This window comes from Thunnus maccoyii, chromosome 4, assembly GCF_910596095.1.
Source record: "Thunnus maccoyii chromosome 4, fThuMac1.1, whole genome shotgun sequence".
Taxonomy (NCBI): domain Eukaryota; kingdom Metazoa; phylum Chordata; class Actinopteri; order Scombriformes; family Scombridae; genus Thunnus; species Thunnus maccoyii.
This window is the reverse complement of record NC_056536.1, coordinates 15,100,852-15,122,012: the sequence shown is the minus strand read 5'-3', so window position 1 is coordinate 15,122,012 and position 21,161 is coordinate 15,100,852. Positions and strand designations below refer to the sequence as shown.

The following is a 21,161-nucleotide window of genomic DNA, read 5'->3' as shown; positions in this document are numbered from 1 at the left end:
TGGCAGGCTTAGCAAAAACCCAGACAATACAACTAGTAGTTGGTGTGGCGAGTCTGAGCTGTCTATCATCCCCCTTCATTTTCTCCTTGCGTTATCTACTCATTTTTCCACCCCGCATGTTTATAGAATTGTGATAATTGAAAGCTATGCTTCACTCCCACTACGTGCTCCATATGTTGCACTCTCAGTCTTTCTCTCCCATCTCCCTCCCTCTTTTGCCTGAGAGGACTTAATGCCGCTGTGAGCTTCTAAACAGCAATCTGCTCTGGAGAGCGGCAGCTACTCTGTAGTGACGAGGACACTGATGATTGCTGAAGTGACATTCACTCTTTTCTTTGGCCTGTTTGATCGGTTTAAAATAATGAAGGCTTGTGAAATAAGGTGTAAAACCTGTTTGTGTGTGTGTGCACTTCTTTCCGCCTGCTTGTGCTTTTCTGTTTGCATCAGGCTCTGTGTTCCAGCTCTCTGAAATCCCTTTGATTTTGTGTTTTTACAGGCAGAAAATGAAATGTTCAGGTAACACACTGGCAGCATTTAGTCTCCTTGAAGTATTAATTATGTATAAGCGCTGGATAACTACTCGTTCTGCTGTTGCAGGCAGCCTGTTTGTCTAGAAGGCAACACTGTCTGTACACTGGATAGACAAGAGGTTGGGATGGGTGGGCTAACTGCTGGGAGGGAGAGGGGAGGGACATGACGTCATTGCTCACATTTCTTCACACACAGTATGTCTACGTGCTCAAGGGGTCTGTGTCTAGTCCATCAGTGTGGCTCTCTGTTGAATCACAAGGAAAATGTGTGTGTGTGTGTGTGTGTGGTTGTGCGTGAATACTGACACAATCATCCAGGGCAGTTAATGCAGCTGACTGACTGCGTGCCAGCTGCTGTTTAACACGTCCAAGCTCACTTACTCACTCACAACTCCCCCATGCTCAAGGTAGGAGAGAGGGAGGAATGAGGGAAGGAAAATGGAGAGGTGGTGGAGTGGAGGATTGGAATGAGGAGGAGGGAGCAAGGAATGGAGAGAATGGGAAAACCAGAGGTAGGCTTGAGGGTTTTAGGGAGGTAATTTGCTTGGCTGTGTGTGCTAAACCTCCTCCCCAGTGACATAACAGAACAATGTACTCTAAAGGCTTTAAATATCTTTACTCTGACCTCATGTTCCTGTACACACGCACAGATACAGTTAAGAGCCTGGATGTTTAAACTGCCTGTCTTAGATTACCATAGACTTTTTTTTTTCTCCCTCCTCCTTCTATTTTTTTTCCATACACTCATCTCTCTTTTACTCCCTGGGTGGTGTAAGTAATGGTGCAGGTGTCTCTGCCGTGTAGTGCAATGCAGTGCAGTGCAACCGAGTCCTTAATAAAGATGGCTGGGGCCAAAAGGATTGCGTTGCAGTCCAGCGCCCAGCCCAGCAGCTTCTCTAATGTTCTTTCAAACCACTGTGACGGTCAGTTGGGCTTATGTGAAGGCACAATAAATATTTTATAACATGAAATGAAAACAGTATTTTGCCCTTTTCATCCCTCACCTCTGCGCTGGCCTCAGTTTCTACCATTTTCTTCCCACCCCCCACCCCTCTATTTTCCCCTTCCCTCTCTGTTTTTTCATGGACTGGCCCTGGAAAGGCTCTCTCTTCCCGCCTCAGTGCTTCCACTTGCTGGTCATTTAAGGAATTACAGGCCTTTGCTGACTTGCACTCTATCAGGAGGCCAGTGGGTGGCAGCACTTAGAGTATTAAGTTCAAAGCATAGTAAAATGATACTGTATCTGTGCATGAGGCAACTTAAAAAGCCTAATATATGTTAAAATCATTTAATAGCTTATTTGAGTATTGTCATTAAGTGAAGAGAAACCAAGGCAGAGATTGGATACTCATCCATCCCCCTCATGGTGCCTCTCTCTCTCCACACTTCCACCAGCAGCGGCCATCCCACTGTTTACTTTATTAAGGCTCTAAATGCTCTGTAATCCCTTTTTAATTGACTTGGTCTCTCTGCATGCTTTCTGGCATCAGCCTGCGTGAGTCATAAACAATGCGCAGCATCACTGTCTGCCAGGGGGGCGGTTTGTGACGTCGTAATCAAACAAAATGATGTCTGTCTCCTGCTCACTCGCTCTGTGTCTCTCTGTGTTGCAGAGTAAACGGGACCATCTGCTGATGAATGTGAAATGGTACTACCGCCAGTCAGAGGTGCCCGACTCCGTCTACCAGCACCTGGTGCAGGATCGCAACAATGAGAACGGTGAGACCGCCTCGTGTGCATTAAAACGCATCCTCGCATGTGCATATACTGTATACACAATGCACACCTCCACACGCAGAAAGAAAATACACTCACTTGTTCTCTAATACAACACTCAGTATCTCTCCTTCACAAACACACCTGCCTCTGCTGTCCAGACTGTTGAGGGATATAAGAGCGGAGCTGCGAGAATTGCATTTACAACACAAAGCAGAAGACTGTGTCCCAGGCAGCCGAGCCAATCCCGTGGCTCTGTGCTGTTCCCCGGGTAACACTCCTTCAGGCCAGACAGCAGCACTGTCAAGTGTTAATAACCCACAGTGCCATGTGGCCCTTGAGCACACACACGCACACACACTCAACACCATTAATGCCAATGGACTCATCACTCTCTAACACATACACATCTACAGGAACATAAGCACAGTCACTGCTTTTTGGCAACTGAATTTGAAGTCCTGATGACAAAAAGAAAATGTCATGGAGGAAACTCATCTCTCCTTGACTTGTAATAGTTTGAATAATCAGCTGATTAAAAAGTATTTACGAAACAGCTCATATATAATGAGCTACATACCACCACACCATACTGTATTATTTTTTTGTGTTTTTATTCATATTAAAAATGAACAAATATCTTTTTTAATTCTTGATAAAAGAAGCCATCACATAAACCACCACAATGATGTAAAGCTCGTGAGAAAAGGAAAAGTGAGTAAACATGCATTCAACAAGTAATTAATTGATTTGCTACTTGTTCCCGTCTTCAATATTTACTTAATCCATCTTTGAGTATTTAATACAATACTGTAAGTACAGTTTTGACCTTTTGTAACTTTTGTTTGTGAGTGTTCAGATACTTGCCATTTGATTTTAGTTTTTAAATGTACAGATTCTGGAGGATGTTGCTCTTAAGAATGCTTCTGTTCAAACTCAGTCGTGAGAGAAAGTGGCAGTGTGTCCACATTCTCACAACACACATACTTTGTGAGGCAGCTGGATTCACGAGATCATGAGATCACATGAGAATCCATCTTGTCAGGCTTCGAGTTGTGCACCAGTCAGCGTGCTATGAGGATTCTCATGTGATCTGGTGAATCCAGCTGCCTCGCAAGGTAAGACGGTGATAGACAGATGGTTCATCCAATCACCTGCCAAGTATTTTTTGAAAGTGCCTGCCCTTTTCCAAACAGTTTCCAAGGACGACTTCTCAGATGGTTCTGTGTGACAAACCATCTGGCGCGTCAGGTTACACACACTCACCAGCAGTTGGCATTTCTTGTTAGCTAACGTGTCCCTAATGGCTGAGCTCATCTCAGTTGGCCTCACAGAGTACAGTCCACTCTAAATATATGCTATGTAAAATCAGCCTTGTAACCAGAGAACAAATGCGTGTGCAGTCACAGTTACAACCACACAGGGTGTTAGGCTGTTTTCCCTTTCTGTAATAATCCAAGTATCACTTGGTGTCAGAGGGAAGGCTTTAGTTCAGGTATGTCATCGGGGTTATCAACAAAACACCAGACATGCTGTTCATTCCAGAAACCGATTCAGTGCAGTGCGGCGCTCCGCTCACTATCTGCAGTCTGTCCTTGCAGCAGGGACTCTGGATTATTAGAATTGATGTCACAAGGCCGGACTGCAGTGGCCACAGCACGCAACAACTCAAGTCATTTGTCAACGACGGGTCCTGGCTCATTCTTGGTGCTGCTGATGCGTCTTAACCCCCACAAGGGTCAGTTCACTTGAGAACTGCACATTATGTCCTTTCCTCAGGGGACCACACTTTATTGGCTTTATTGAATTATGTGGCACAATATTGACCTCCGCAGATGTACTTGTTAGTTTGGGTGTATGCAGAACCGTGCTCATGATTTTATTAGTGACTTCAAATACCTGAGTTACTTAATCTCTGTTCCCTCTTTGTCATGTCAAGAGTTTGGTTGTCTTTGGCAGCTTATACATCATGTAGATATTTACTCAGTCGAACTGTGTTTTTCTTTCTGCAGACTCTGGCCGGGAGCTGGTTATCACAGACCCAGTGGTCAGGAGTCGAGAACTCTTCATCTCTGACTATGTGGACACGTATCATGCTGCTGCTCTCAGGTAAACAAACACTCATAAATCTCTGTACATCCACACACACAAAGATAGATGGTAAGATAAGATAGAAGCTGCAGTTTGAAGGGACAGTGCAAGTTTCTCTTTCAGTCAGTGTCCACCCTTTAAGGTCCAGTAACATCACGGCTGGCCATGGATATTTTTTGTCAGTTATTTAATTTTTATAACCATATGAAAGATTCAGGTACTGGGCAGTTTTTGTGGTGCTTTGTACCTGTAATGAGGTTTGGAAAATTGCTGTCAGGTTAGCCTGAAGCTAAAGAAATCCATAGGGATAATTGTTGTACAAAAATGTCATTCTGTTTCATTAAAAGCATATTTTTACTGTTAACCCTGTGCTATCAAACCAACTATTCATGCTTCAACATAGTGACTAACACATCCTGTGTTTTAATGGACACCCTTCTATCATAAAATGCTTTCCTGCTGCAATCCAGACTCAGGAAACAGAAGAATGACTTTAATGTATTACATTTATCCTGATGTATCCGTGTTTTCCTGAACAGTGGCAACATGATAATTGTAGTACATTCCTCCTGTGTTTCTATCAGCTCTTGTTGCACTACCTTTTAATGGCATTTATATAACATTCAAAAGCTTAAAATGTGACGTACAATGCTTTATTGCTGCGAGCAGGCGTTGCAGAATGTGTCAAGATGCAAAGCCATGAATGAGGCACATGACTCACGCTGCCTTACATTAACACATTGATTAAAATGACTCTGCATTGACACACACCTGTCAGAACATGAACCTCTAGAGCAAAGGTTCCCAAACTTTTCAAAACATGTACCACTCAACCAAATTTCCCAAGTACCACTTAACCACTGCAGATACCAACAATGTAACAATGAAATAGCCACCTCTCCTATAAGCCCACCCTGACTACTACTACTACTACTACTACTACTACTACTACTACTACTAATAATAATAATAATAATAATAATAATAATAATAATACATATACCATAACTTGTAGGGTTCGCTCTGCATCCATTTGGTTGCAGTACTTGGTCGTCATGGCAGACCAAGTCAGGTACAGGGAGAGATGATTTTACATATATTGCCACACCACCTCCTCTGTACCTGAGTTGACTTCAGTCTCAGTTCCTAAATATTTTGAATTTATTTCCTTGATAATTGATCTGGGACATAATAATTCAGTAATAGTAATTGGTGTCTACAGACCTCAGAAGCCTTAGAAAAATGGGATGAAATAATTGCACTATTGATTGATCATGAGGTGATTATACTTTGTGATCTCAATTTAGACCAGCTTACCTCAGCACCTATTAATCATAAAGAACTTTTTTACAATCTTAATTTTACACATCTTATTTCACGTCCCACTCGCCCCGAACTGAAGGATTCCTCTAAGTCAAGCCTAATTGACTTAATATTAACAAACAGACCAGAGAAATATTCTGCCTGTGTTGTTTTTGACCTTGGTGTTAGTGCTCACTGCCCGATTGTTTGCATTAGAAATGAGAAACAGAGGAAAACTAATTCACACATAGTGGATACATTTATGGGCAGGCAGCCAGTTCCGCTCTCAAGCCTTTTAGATGCAGTATATCACTCCACATTAAGATTCATCACTAGAGATAGTTATGGGACACACCATTGCCTACTATATCAAAAAAACTGGAGTGCCTGCTCTGTCAACAAGGAGGGATCAGCATTTGTTTTTATTTATTTATAAAACTATCTTACAAAAGCCCCCCATCTCTCAACCCTGCTTACCCGCTCACAGACACGACTCACCCTGCAGGTGCCAAAAATTCATACAGAGTTAAGAGGATCTGCTTTCTGTTACTGTGCCCCACATACTTGGAATATGCTCAAAAAATTTTAAAGTTGACTTCATTAACACCTTTGAGTCAATTCAAAGGTTTAATTGCTAATTTTATTGATTGTAACTGCCATTGCTTTTATTTTTTTAATTTGTTCTTATTCTTATTTTTTATTTATTTGTCTCATCAACAATTCCTACACTTACTTTTTAGCATTGTGAATTTTTACCTTGTTTTTAATTGATATAGCCACATATTCTTCTTTTACTGCTATTTGATCTTAGTTGTGTCTGCATTTATTGTATGTCTGTACCCCGGCACCATCGAAAAATCTCCCTCAATGCGTTTTCTGAGGTTTTAAATAAATAAAATGAATGAATGAGAGCAAAAAAGCCTTTCTCACAAAGATAGGTTGTGACAAACGGCATCAAAAACGGTACAGCCTTCAATGAGAGCGCTGGGTGCTCATGCTTTCATGGGATCCGAAAGTTAAGAAGTGATGTTTTTTTCAGTTCCAACACGGACGATAATTCAAGCAGCTTCTCCTGCTCAGCACCTGTCAGATCATCTGGCATTTCTGCCACGTCAACAGAAAAGGGGTCTCTGATCTAGTCGGGCCTGGCCTCGACTGGGAAGTACTCTGTGAACTGGTCTGCCATAGATAAGAGGTGCTGAGCTATTGCATATTGAAGTGAAGTGTCAGATGCACAGAGTTCCAGACAGATCTCCAAAGTTGGAAAAGCGGAGACATCTCCAGCCTTGACCTTGATGGCGAGCAGCTGCAGCTTTTTCTTCATTGCAGTGACTTTTTCATGCACGTCAAAAACTGTCAGACAGACTCCCTGTGGTCCCATGTTAAGCTCATTTAGACGTGAAAATATGTCTGCTAGATAGGTTAATTTTTCCAGCCACTGTGGGTCATAGAACAGGTTAGCCAGAGTAGACTGTTGCTCTTGTTAAAAAAAAAAAAAAATCCTCCCTTCAGAATACAGTTCGAAGAGCCTTGTGAGCGCTTTTCCTTTCGATAGCCATCTAACTTCTGTATGCAACAGAAGTTGGACGTGTTCAACGCCCATTTCATCGCAGAGCACACTGAACAGACGTGAGTTCATAGGTCGAGGTTTGATGTAATTGACAACTTCGACAGCAGCGTCTAGCACAGACTTAAGTTCCTCAGGCATCTTCCTCACGGCCAAGGCTTCGTGATGTATGCTGCAATGGCTCCATTTGACTTTTATCTGTTATATCTGGGCCATTACACCGCTGTTTCGCCCAGTTATGGCTCTTACTCCATCAGTACAAACTCCAACACCTTTGGTCCAGTCAATGCCATTCTCCTCAATAAATGTGTTTAAGAGCAGAAAACTTTTCCCTCTAGTTGTCCTGGTCAGTAAGGGCTGACAGAATAAAAAATCTTTGTGTGATGTTTCCTCAAACTCATAAGTTTGCTATATGGGCCACATCTGTCGTCTCATCCAACTAGATGGAAAAGCTCTACTTGTTTTGATTCGCTCTACTAAGCTACATCTGACATCTTCTGCCATATCCGAAACTCTGCAAGATACTTTATTGTTGGACAGGGGGACTAGATCAAGTGGTTTACTAGCCTTCTCGCCTCACACAATACGAGACTCCTTTGCTAGGGGTAAACAATGTGTTTCCCTGATAGTGTGAGGTCATCTTTCACTGTAATTTGTTTATTTTCTCTTAAAATAATCAGATGATTGGTCCTTCAGGTGAGCATGTTTTGTGAGCAAATGGCATCGCAAATGAGATGGCCTCATGCTGTCGTTGCTCAGAACTTCCCAGGAAACAGCACATTGTGGCCTTTGCTGTTGCTCTGGCCCTGTGAGGGTAAATCCCAGACTGAGGTCGCATGGTAACATCTTTTCACTCTCTTGCTAAAAGTGGCACTCTGCTCTAGAGTAATCAGATATTCTGTGTTCATTCTGCAATCCTGCCACTGTCTCTTCATCCACTCCTGGCTGACCACCCCTCCCTCTTCTCCTGCTTCCCCTTTTCCCTTAACCAGAACCATCTGTGGGCAGCACAGCGGCGAGCAGTCAAAGCCATGTCTCCCAGAAACCACTGATTTCAGGGCAAATTAGCTGCAACTTCTCCTACACAGAGCACCCTTTGATTTGACTTATTCTCCAGGCTTTAGATAAACGGGAGGGAATTCCAGTGGGATGCTGTAATGCCGCAGCTCTCCAAAGAACAGCCCTCCTTAGCACCCTTTAATCTTTTCAGGGGGAGGAAGATACTGTTTCTCAGGCAGCCTAGCTTCACAGGCCTGTGATGTCTGTTATTTTGATAGAGCCAGACATCAGGGTGCTGGAAACAGGAAATGGTATCAAGATGTGGTCAGAGCCTCTGCCTTCTCAGCTCAATGGGGGGTGGTAATAGTGTCGGGAGGGAGACACACAGGTTGAACTTCTGTTCAGATCTCTGCAGCGTCTGTCTCCCAACACTCAGCTGCAGCAGATGAGGAAGGGTTGACATGTTCAGCTGGTGTTTACGGGTTCACTAGCCGGAGTTAGCAAAGTCAGCAGGCACTGACAGGCACAAGATACCTGCTGTTGTATTTGTCACCTCCAATAGAGGAGCTTCTAATTAGGACTACTACCTCTCCTGCTAGGGTTTCACTTTGTCATGCTCTTGTTTTGTCTAATAATACCTGTCTTCTCTCTCACACAGGGGGAAATGCAACATTTCCCATTTCTCCGACATTTTTGCTGCCAGGGAGTTCAAAGCCCGCATTGACTCCTTTTTCTACATCCTCGGATATAACCCAGAGACCAGGTGAGGAGCTTTCTGTCCAGTCAATTCCACTAATTAACTTCCCTTCTCAATCACCCCCCCCCCCCCCCTCGAGCCCAGAAATATATATTTGAACAGCTCTCCACAACATTGACATACTTTTGATTTATGGTAATAAAAATTATACCCATAGGATAGAGCTGTGGGTAATATATTGATATAATAGAGGTAGCATAATAAGTTGGAGTTTTGAATAATCTCACAGTAATTACCATATGATACATCTCTAGTGATATTAACATGTGTATGATGACACCAAAAGGCAGAAAATATGTATTATTTTTGCTTTTTTGCATTTTTAGTATCACCTAGCTGTAGCATGAATGCTGAACATTTTTAAGCGCAGGAGATAAGAGGGAAATATTTTTCTCTGTTTCATTACACATGAGCTTTGCCCTTTTTTGGCGTTGGTTACACAGTGGTATGTCCTACTGAAGATGATACTATCAATGTTATCAGTGTACAAAGAGCAGTCTTAATGTGGTGTAATTATAGGGAAAGAGCCAGGAAACCCCTGTGGCTTCAGAACTGTCAGGACGTTTGTTGATGTTTGTCAAATTACACGTCAAGTTTTAATTACTGTTCTTTCATGTTGAACTTTAGATTAGAATGGAAAATCTACAAGGAGCTCATTAATTCTATTTTAAGTCACTTGTTTGATTGAAATGATGTTTGTTATGTCACAGTAGGAAAAGCACAAGTGTAAATAATAAAGTTAATGATGGTTGAATTCCATTTAGCTGTTTTAGTTTCAGGGTCTTGGAAGTGTTATTTTTTTCCCACCTGCATTATACAAAGACCTGCCCCACTCTGCCTCTGATTGGCTCTGACCCTTAAAAAAAAGATAAGGCGTCCTGGTATTATTGTGCATGCTGGCTCACTGTCACACTGTCATGACTTACTAGGACACTTCACTATAACGTAGTCATCATTAATGTTATGAGTAACAATTGTGCATTTCCTGCTATGACAATATATTATATTATGTTATATTATCTGCTGTGAAAAACTGGTATTCTTTCATACAAATAATGACCTACTGTATTTGTTTCATCACGTATAGTGGGATTATTGTTTATTGGTCATTTTTGTAAAAAATTATAATTGTTATGCCACTACTATTTATAATAATAATGTATCAGCGTAGTATCGGTGCATTTAGTTTGATACTGTCAGCTCTCCAATAGGTTTTAATTAGTTTTTAAGATATAAACCACATTCACTGGTAAAAACTTCTCCACACAGTTGTGATGATGGTGGTGGTGTTGTGCTTAAAAACTGAGTGATTTTAAAATTGTTTTAAATATGTTATCTTTTCTATACCTGCTCAGCTGACTGCATTATAAAGTGGTTGAATAGTCTTTGTAATAAGTGCCATGAACTCCCCACATAGTTGGACAGACAGGGATTGTACATGCCAGCAGATATTTTATAGATAGGTCATATTAGTTATGTGCAAATGCAAAGTAGCACTAGATAACATTTTAGTGTGTTGTTATTGTGCTATAATGGTAAATATCAGGGCATGCGTGTTTTCCAGCATGTCAATATTTACCTTTGTATCACTGATGTTCTATGTATATAGTATACAGTCCTTTGACTTTGACCCAAATATTGCCACATGCCAAAAAATGGGCACGTGGGGCATGTTGGTTGGTTATTGCACATGATTAACTAAGCACAAGTTAACTAAATTGATGAACCCTCATTGTTATTATCCACTGGTGGTGTTTGGTGTGTCTCACGTGTTGCAGTGACAGCTGTCCTTGTTATTGCCACTGAGGGGTTGCCAGTTGGGAACCCCCTCCTTCAGGGCCCCGCTCAGTCTCAGTCTTCCGCTCCCTCCCCTCCCCTCCCTCTGCTCCGCTCGTTTGGTATTCTGAGCGGGGTGTCTGCAGCCTTGCAATTTCACTCTTGTTTATTATGGCGCAGACATACGAGGAGAGATGAATTCCGTATCCTGCATGCGTGTCTGCCTGCCTCCGTGTGTGTCTGTACGTGTGTGCGCTTGTGTGAGGTCGCAGCACATGCTCAGTAGTGTCTATATAAAAGCGAGCCGAGCTTGCGACGCTGTACGTGCAGGCTGAGGTCACAGCACAAGCTCAGTGAATACCTCTCCGGAGCGAGTGCGTGGTTCTCCATTTTGAGCACCTAGACATAGGTGGGAGAGGGGAGTTAATACCATCGAGCATTATACACACAGTGTCACCACCAACCCTTTAGGTCTCGATGTCAGAAATGGACGATTTGTTCAGTCCCCGGAGGTAGGTCTGCGATCATATTCTCGTGCTTTCTCGTGCCGTTATTAGTTGCTGCGCGAGTGTCGGCTCGTCTTTATTTTCATGAGTCGCATTACAGCTGTCTGACAAAACTGTGCGATGTTTGCGAGCTGTCCGCATCACTGTCACGGTGTGTAAAAGCTTGTGTTTGTGTCGGAGAGAGCACGAAAAGCGAGTGTGCACATTGTGGCAGTAACAGGAGAATTGAATGCTGTTGAACATGCAGGCTGTCACTGCAGATCCACATACCGTTATGCGTTTGCAATTCCGTCAGCATCACAGCTTAAATAACATGCTACCATTAAAGTCCTAATATATGCACAGTGTTTGCGATGCATCCGTGAGTATTCTGTTGACAAATGTGCGCCCCCAGCATGGTTATATGACGGCTATAAGAGCCGGAGAGGCTTGCCCTGGCTCCATTTTGCAGCTCCTGTTTACAATCGAGATGACATGGCGCATGGAGCGGTGCTGGGCTTGCAACACAAAGCTCGAGCCCGGCTCTGCCACCTCTGTTTCCAGCTGTGATGTGTACACGCTGCCTGTCATGGTATTTAAACACGACCAAGTTGGGGTCTGTTTTCGCTGTGCTGCAATTATGTCAGTGTGCCACAGACTCGCGCTGTGATTGGCTGAAATTGATGGAGGGGGGCGGGGTTATCCTTGATTGCGAACACACACACACACACAGACACACACAAAGTTGACCAGACTGTCACGTTGTTGTTTGGGTTTAATAAATAAGCCTGTAATTACTTGAGAAGATTGAGTGCTAATGCTGAGTTACATCTGAAGTTGTTGTGGTTAATGTTGTTTATAATGCTAGGCAACAGGCTTTGTGCAGCTTATTAGAGGAAATAATGAAACTTTACCACAAGAAGTCAATATTATGACTAATTCTATTGGCTAACACATTGGCTAAGATAGATCTAAGCTTATTTATGACTTTCTTGTTTACATTTACTGTCATAACATTTAAATACAGTCATCTGAGTAATTTATTTCCCCAGATGTGTACACAGCAAGTAACACTAAACTATGAATATGGGTGTTGTTGCAATATAAATAAGCCTAATTTTACTATATGCTCGTAAGTGCTTCGCTTGTTCAGTAAGGCTGCTTCTGTTCAACTATACCTGCAGTCTTTATGGAAACTCCTGAGAGCTCCCCGCTGCGATACATCTGTACGCTGCCTCGTCTCTCAGGACCCGTGCAGCATTCCATCTGAATGTCGACCGTCTGCTCTCAGGATTTTGCCCGAGTAAAACACGGCTGTCTTCAGACGCTGTTCTCATTCTGGTGCACAGGTCCTCATTTGTCATCCTTACAGCCTCCTGCCAAACGTACCACTGACCTGGCCGACTGCACATTGTCAGGAACACGTTTGTAGAAGTTTCTCCCAGCAGTAACACAGACCAGATCCTCACTCACTCTGTATATTCAACATTTCTGTGTGTTAGAAGACTACCTGCAGACATTTGTTTGTTATAACCATTCAGCAGTGTAGTTATATGAAGTATATCTGTATGTATAGTGGATAATATATAGCTGTATGTGAGTGTATGCCTGTTAGTAAAAGGCAGGATCATGTTTTTCATTCATCTCTAATGAATCCAAAGAGTTAACAGCTAGTTCTACGCTACTCATTTATAATAACAATGTCAAAAGTTTGAGCCAAACAACGTCTCAAGAAACGCAGCCTTAAGTAGGATTCAAATGTTATGAAATCATTATGAAACCTTTAAAACCTTTTTTTTTTTCGAGATTACTTGTTTCAGGTTATTTGCATTTATCTGACAGACAGTGTAGAGACAGGAAACTGGAGAGAGAGAGAGAGACGGGGGTATGACATGCACCACAGGTCCCCCGGCCAGGAGTTGAACCGTGGATGTTGCGGTAACGTGGTATGCTCCTCAACCATTAGGCCACCAGGGCGCCCTGAAACCTTTAAATTCTAATCTGAAGTGCTGATGACGCAGGAAACTTACCATATTTTACTTTTATCAGCACTATTCATCACTTTGGGTTCTCGTTGTCTGCCAAACTGTGATTGCTTTACATTTTTAGTTTGTCTTGTGCGCCGAGAATGTTTGTAATAAAGTGAAATGAAGTATTTCAACATGCACTGGAGCAGCAGACTGTCCTGGCAGGCTCGGGGTCATTTACTGCAGCTGAAACCCAGTTTTTTTGGCCTGTGCTGATATCGTCCGTGCCAATGCTTCTGTCAGCCATAGTTCATAACAGTATGGATTACTGCTCTAATCAGTCTGTCCTGTGTGGACGAGGGAGGTCTGTTAAGAAGGGGAAAGAGGAGTTGGGTCAAATATGTACCCTTCCTTGGGTTTTGTGGTTGGACGACTGTAAAGAGACCAGAGGGCTGTGGCCTCTCAGGTTTCCGCCAGGTCTCCATGATGGAGTGTGAGCTTCTCCGGGTGCAAATCACGCTGACAGATTCTGGGCCGCCCCGCACTCGGCTGTATGAAAATCGGCGCTGTTACCTAGGCAACAGAGGGGAAAGGCTTTTCAAAAGGAACATCTTGTCATTTTCTTTAATCCACTGCAGCTGGAGATTCGGAACACTATTATTAAATTGCAGTTGCTATGGCTACCAACATTTGTACCAGCAGCCGTTTCAGAGGCTCTCGTCCTACTCCCTGCATATCCAGAGCCAGCCCCCCCCCCTTCCTCATCCCTCCTCCTCCTCCTCCTCCTCCTCCTTTTAGGGGATTCTGTTTTATTGCTGCATCCACAATTTCAGGCCTGCAAATGTGCTCTGCTCAGCTCGCCGTGCAGGAGCAGTCAACCAGGAATATTCTCCTGAAATCTTTATTTGTTTTTCAGAATATAACATACTTTTCTCACATGTGACTTGCCTGTAAAGATTTTTCACAATAGAAAACACAGGCCTAGTCCCCTCTGTGTATATATGATCTTATCCTGGTCATGAATTTTTAGTTTCTTCCCCGCTTTGAAGCTTCAGTCAGTTACGATACCCAGTTGTGACTTTGTAGTTGTTTAGCTGATTCAACAGGCACGACGCAGACAGATTTCTTTCAGCTAACTTTGAAACACTGCCAAGTAAATATTTTGTTTCAATCTGCTCTCTTTGTCTCTTCTCAGGCGACTAAACAGCACACAAGGGGAAATCCGAGTGGGCCCCAGTCACCAAGTAAGTCATCGTATAACACGCACATCACCCAGCAGATGACTTGAAAGATTCCTACAGAGTTGGTGAAAGTTCTTTTCCTCGTTGGAAACACGATGTAGATTCTTTCTTTCACAATTGCTTTGGATATGTCATCACATAATTAGCTTAAAATTTGACTACTCTTCACTTAGCTCAAAGATGCTGTTCAGTCCAACTCGTGGTATCACTTGTCATTTAAGATAATCAAACCCAGACCAGATGTGTAGTAGCATAATAATGAGTTGCCATTCAGCTTTACCATCATTTCTCCCACAAATTAAATAGTTTTGGCTGCAATGCCGTTTTTACAAGGCAGATAATTGTTTAAAATGCAGTACATCCAACATTAAAACATGTTTTAAGTTATGTTTCTTTGAAATGTAGGGAGTGCTGTTTCTCTACATGCTCTACCTTAAAAAAGAACACACCCAAACAAAACACTGAACATCTTGGTCATCTGACCTGCAGCAAAGACAGAAAGTCATCTGAGGAGCAGAGTTCTGTGTTGTGTTAACATATTGAATCATTGTGACTTTAACGTGTCCTCATTCCCTGCTGCCACCACTCAGCCGCACAGTGAAAAGTTCATGACAGGGGGTTGAAAGCTGATATTTTCTTCAAGCTTGCATGCTATTTGTAGTGTGACACCATCTGTCCCTTTCCTTCTCCCTGGACCTAATTAGGCCAAGCTCCCAGAGCTGCAGCCTTTCCCCTCTCCTGGTGGCCAGGCCGTGACCGAGAATGAGGAGCTGGTCTGGATGCCAGGGGTCAATGACTGTGACCTTCTCATGTACCTCAGAGCCGCAAGGTGAGCTGAGAGAAATACAGAAATCATGACCCGGCAGGTCTGTGACGTCTAACCATCTAGTGCAGGAGAGAACTAAAACCAATCAAGTTAAAGATAGATAAATAAATATGTAACTCCAGTTATTCCCCTGCCCTCACTGGACTTCTTAGTATAGCTACATGATTTCAGCACTTAAAAGTGGTATTTTAATGCGACTTATTAATGTGACACTTCATCAGGTGTGGTGTCATGGGATAAAATCATTCACCAGAGTTCAGTGAGATGTTGTTGCAGTGAAAGCGATACGTGTTAACAGGCTTCTCCAGTATGTTGTAGGCAGCGGCCGCAGTGTAATTAATCACAATCTGTCAATGTGACAGACAGCGTTATAGAGGTCTGTTTTTATCCCTCATATTTGTTTACATGCTCACCCGAATTACACAGACACATATCGTGCTGCATTTGTATATATGTGCATGAAAACATGCTTGAAGTCTGCCTCCACTCCCAAATTTGTTTAACCTTCACTGTGCAGAATGATATATATGTCTAGAGTTTGACACTAGAAGGATGTTTTTAAAATTAGTCTGCTGAAGGTGGAAAGTTTCTCTGTGTTCTCCCAAAATCTGAGTTTAAGACGTGCCCCTACGAGCATGATTTGTGACATCACAACTAGTTTGAAGCCAATCGTAGTCCAGTATGCAACTTAGACAAGTGTTATAGTCGTGATGGAAACTTGAAGCCTCCGGTGCTCAAACACTGAGCATGAACTGTTAAATGAAGTAGGAGACATCTGTCCAGTCATTAAACTTTTGAAACTGAAAACATTTGCCTATTTATGGATTATGTTTTTTTTTTTAAATGAGAAAGAAGTAGAAGATGTTATTTTAAGAATTTTTAATAGTTAACTGTACATTTTTGATGAAAAAACATATAAGAAACAACTTACTTTTCCAAGCAGAGTGTTCTTATATATCTTAAAACATGTCTGGAGGGGAGCTTTTATTGTCAAAGTCCTGCTCAGCCTACACAGACACACTAAAGTCAGTCAAGTGATAACGAAACAGTTCTGTAGCTAGATATCAGTGACATTTTTAATGTTGACCATATCCGTGTTGTGTCTACAGGAGCATGGCTGCCTTTGCAGGGATGTGTGACGGAGGCTCAACAGAAGACGGGTGTCTAGCAGCCTCTCGAGATGACACTACATTAAACGCACTTAACACTGTAAGTAGCCGTGCAACAAGTCTAACACAGAAACTCAGGTGCACATCGTAGAAAAACACTCACATGAAATATTGAATCACAGCGATTTGTACTGTAAGCTGAGCCGTGATGCAGCTCAGCAGTGATGGGCAATGATAAGGCTCCTGAGGCAGTAGAGTAGCCCCCTGTAGTAAACCCAGGCTCGGCTTACAATACATTAGGCATAATGAGAGATTTGTCCGTCACTTTGACAATGAATACCGAGGAATCAAGCACAAGATGGAGATTAGAATCATCATAAACAGGGCATTTATATTCCGACTCTATAAACTGGAAAATTAACATAGCGGGCAGGTCATTGTCTCTCGACCTTCCTCTGTATTTGCAATTCCAATGAGTAATGCCTGTTTATTCTCAGAGGGAGAGCTCCGGCAATGCCTGTTTCACCCAATTGAATGTGACACCAGGTTTAAAGCCGCGCAGCGATTGCCTTTGTCACTTTGTAGTTTATATCCAGGCTGGTTCTTGTATCTTTGCTTTCTTACTGATGCTGCGGCTCAAGCTGAGATTTTCAGTAAATGCTTCAGTCACTCCTGGATGTGTAATCTATCTGTATTGACATATCAATAAAAAGCTCAATAAAATGTGTCAATACAGCTCAAAATGCCCCTTTTGTGTCACTGTGAAGACAGCTGGCACCTTAGTAAATGTTCCTTTGAATACATCCATCTGTTTTATAATTTGTGTAGCTTATTTTTTTTATGTGTGTGTGGTTGTCCTCAGCTTCACGAGAGCAGCTATGATGCAGGCAAAGCTCTCCAGCGCCTGGTGAAGAAGCCTGTACCCAAACTGATAGAGAAGTGCTGGTCCGAGGATGAAGTGGTAAGAGAACAGTGCATGAACACAGATATTGTGCTTTGAAAATAATTATTTAAAGGATATAAATTCACATCGGTTGGTGTTGTTATTCTAGCGTTATTGTTATTGCTTGGTTTGTATTGTATGGATACCTGCTGTCTGTCAGGTTTGGTTTGTGTCTTTAGAGGGAGCTGTTGAGAGAGAGTTAAAACAGGGCTCCAGGCCTGGTCTCACAAGACATCAGTAAAAACACTCGTCAGTTTCCAGCTCCTCCAAGGCTCAAGAGCAGCTGCATCCTGTTTATCACCCACAGAATAAATCTTTAGCGAGGAAGTCTGGAAAGGGAAAAGATTGAGGGCTGGTAATGTTAGCCTCCATTTGAATTTAGATGTGAATTTTCACCACAGCTGTTGAAGGGCTGGAATCAGAAAATGGCAGCCCTTCTCCCTGATCAAACACTACATCATGAACGGGTAGGAGGGGAATGAAAGCGCTGGATAACACCGTGTCAAAACGGCTGAGAGCTGCGGCTTTGGCCTTGATGCTTTATGACACACTGCACTACATGTTTGTATACCCACTCCCTTTTAAAGATAACACTACTGACTGATCTGAATGTAGATGTTAGAGAAAGGCTCCATCACTCACTCTCTTTTGTGTGTGTGTTTTTCCTCCTCCTGGGTGAATCATCCTTTCTGCACTTTGATATTGTTTAGTATTGCTAAAGCTTGGCAGCTTTTGTTGCGCTTTGAATCCAAGTAGCTCGGATCCAGTGGAAGTGAAGGGGTGTATTTGTCTTGTAATTGAACATGATGGGCACATTTGAATAAAGCCAAAGCCCACGGCAGGACCACAGCGAATCACAACAAATTAAGGCAGCCATCCTTTTGTGGACTAGTTATGAGTTCCCTTTATTTATGCATGCTTGCTGGCGCCAGGCTAAAATGCTGCGCGAAGATGATCAGAGCGGGGGACAGGCATGCTGATGGGAGGCTTTATTGCCATACTCCACCACAGCAGGTCTACCACAAAACACTTGTCAAAGAAGCACAGAGGGGACTCGACAGTAGAAGCTGTAAATAAACTGATTCAGACAATAAAATGATCTCTACAGTAATTCCATTTTTTGCTTTTTTGAATAACACAAGAATCTGCATTACAGTGTTATTTATCTGTAAAGAAAATAACAGTAACACAGTGCAAGTAATGAAGAGACTATTTATTATTTGTCTTTTTCTGAGACATGGCTGAAATAAGTATCACAATATTATGAGGATTTTTTTACCACAATATATCAAATGTATGAAAAAAAATACATCCACTGTTAAATATTGCTATTAACGTGGCACAATAATATTATTACAATACATATACAATTCCACTGAAAGACTTTCAAACTGAACTGCAGCCGAGCCCTTTATATATATATATATATAAAGCCGTATTTAATTCATTCTGTAACCTGGTCAGTGCAACTTCTTGTTCGTTTGGAGAGTTGTTTCGTCATGTTCAGACAGCATTATGTAACTGAAGGAGAGGAGCTGTCAGGGAATCTAGTACACGGTGTAAACTATGCTCAGTGCCGAGTGTGTTTTCTGTCTGCGTGTGTGGAGGCGGTCAGCGGGTTGTCTGTGCTACACCTGCCCCACAGTGTCCACAGCCTGGAGAAGCAGTAGTTTGACTCCGGCCGGGCCAAGGACACAGCTCCCAGTGATCTGATCACCACTTGTGCCTTTTCAGCCCTGCAGCCTTGAGGGACAGGTGTAAATGTAGCCCCAACCTTGACGCGCTCACAGACACCATCCCTGCTGCTCTTCATTTATTTCTTGCTCTGCCTCTCCTTCTTCCTTCTCCTCTCCTTCCTCTCCCATCTCCTCCTCCCCCCCCCCAGGACTAGCTTCATTATTCCTGCCTGCTCTTTTTTTCACCCACCCCTCCGATCTTTTAAAGATGTGAATAAAAGTGACAGCGGGGGCCGCTGAAATGACAGAATCAGCCTGTCTGCAGGGTCACTTGTCACCCTCCCCTCCCCCCTTTGACTTCACTTGCCCCCCCTCAACCCCAACCCCACCTCTCCTCTTTCCGCCTGCAGCTGCTGCCACATAATCCTAACCCTCCTCTCAACTCTCCAACTCTGGAAAAATATTTATAATTTCTCCCCACACTCATCCCACAGAAAGATAAGACGGCCACCGTGATCATTGGAAAGCAGTTTCATTACAGCTGTGGAGGAAGTGACAACGTTGCAAAGCAGAGTGTTGTTTCATTTTTATTGTCCTCTCACAGGCACAGAAAATTATTTCACTCCGGAAAGATTTGACAGCCTGACGCTCATTCAACCCCCGAACAATCTTTCACCCCGAGATTATTAGTACAACTTTCAAAAATTGAAAATCCATCAGCTTGATGTGAGCACCACTCAGTTTCATGCATCAGTGAGGTGTCAACTATAGATTACACCAAAGAAGAATCTCAAACATTGTGAAATAAATATAATATAAAACTATAAATATTTCACCAGAAACCTCCACAGCGCAGTCTAACCTTCTTGTAGCTGTTGTGTACTCAGCGGGCTGGTGAGTGTAGAAGAGTGGTGCAACCGGAGTGGATTTAAACCACCAAGAAAAGGGAAAAATGTGATCTGTTATTATGGGAGGGTGAAGCTGTTGCAGACAGTCAGACATGGAGCAGTCTTCTGCTTTTTCTGAACTTAACTGAGAGAGGCAATCCCGCTACACCCCTGTTTTATGTGCGTGTTTTATCAGATGCCAAATCAATACTTACTGCCGACACAGAACTCTCTTCTTCATCCTTTTGATTCTGCGACAGTCTCGACGGCAAAAAATAAAAAAAACTCTTTTAAACTAAGAGCAGAAAGCACTTCAAGTTAGAAGCACACATGTTGTTTCTTTTCGTTGCTGTGGAAGTTTTCTCCATGGGTGCTTGATTGCGAAACAGAAATAACGTTGCAACACTGAATACTCCTTTGTATAAATTTACCACTTGTTGTAAAGCATGAAACCACAATTAGTTTACAGGATGTGATTATTGACAGTGGGGGGAAAATCCTGTTACAGATTGTTCCTAAATGACTAGTTTCTGATGACTGAATCCTGAGTTGTAGCTGTCCACTGCTGACGCTTTCTGGGCAAGTACAGATACATGGTTTTGATTAAAACGTTTGCAAACATTCCCAGTTATTAAAAAAAAAAAGTTGTGGCTAGTAAGATTGTGGAATTTTTAAAGTGGTAAATCCCCTTTTTAGTAGTTAATATTCATGATTTGCGGTTGACAGATAACTAGACAGCATTACAAACAACTAGAAGCTATACAGGCATTGCTTTTGCTGCAGTAATAGAAAGTAATGTAAAAGTACTTTGTTGGTCAAAGGCTTTTTATGAAAACTGTTATTTATTATTTATTTTTAGTTTATTTTTAATTTTTAATTTTGTCATGAAACTGATTCCTTCGTACCTGCCCGGCCTTCGGCCTTGGTGAAGGTCATCAAGGTTCTTGCACTTTGCAAACCTGACATAACGAAAGTCTCTTCACCTGAAGCAGCTGTGGTGCCTGATTGTAGATAAGGGGTGCTAATAATGCATCGGCCAACAGGAGGTGCCATATAAACAATCAGAAACAGCAGCAGCAGCAGCAGTCACGCTGCGTGTCGCCATGTCAGAGACAGAGAGGCTGATCTATGACTGCTGTGGGGCGGGAGGTCTATTCCTCAGCCAGCTGCACTGTGCCGCGGCTTATCTCCGACTGTGTCTTCAGCTGATGGATGACTGAAGCAGGCCGCCGACTGCACCGAGGTGGGAGGGAGGAAGAAGACGAGGGGAGAGGAGAGAGTAGCGGCCC

At 42.7% G+C, this 21,161-nt stretch overlaps 1 protein-coding gene across 8 annotated transcripts in view; it reads left to right on the top strand.

Moving 5' to 3' along the window:
* rerea (arginine-glutamic acid dipeptide (RE) repeats a) overlaps positions 1-21,161 on the top strand; it is a 132,089-nt gene that overhangs the window by 87,709 nt on the left and 23,219 nt on the right. For 6 of the 8 annotated variants that reach the window (XM_042410272.1, XM_042410271.1, XM_042410269.1 and 3 more), the window contains 7 exons: positions 2,144-2,249; positions 4,259-4,355; positions 8,864-8,968; positions 14,386-14,434; positions 15,136-15,260; positions 16,367-16,466; positions 17,229-17,327. In XM_042410272.1, coding sequence (XP_042266206.1) covers positions 2,144-2,249; positions 4,259-4,355; positions 8,864-8,968; positions 14,386-14,434; positions 15,136-15,260; positions 16,367-16,466; positions 17,229-17,327 — 681 coding nt within the window. Of the gene's footprint in view, positions 1-2,143; positions 2,250-4,258; positions 4,356-8,863; positions 8,969-10,871; positions 11,251-14,385; positions 14,435-15,135; positions 15,261-16,366; positions 16,467-17,228; positions 17,328-21,161 lie in introns of those variants that run through there. The other 2 variants (XM_042410274.1, XM_042410273.1) reach the window with 1 other exon arrangement.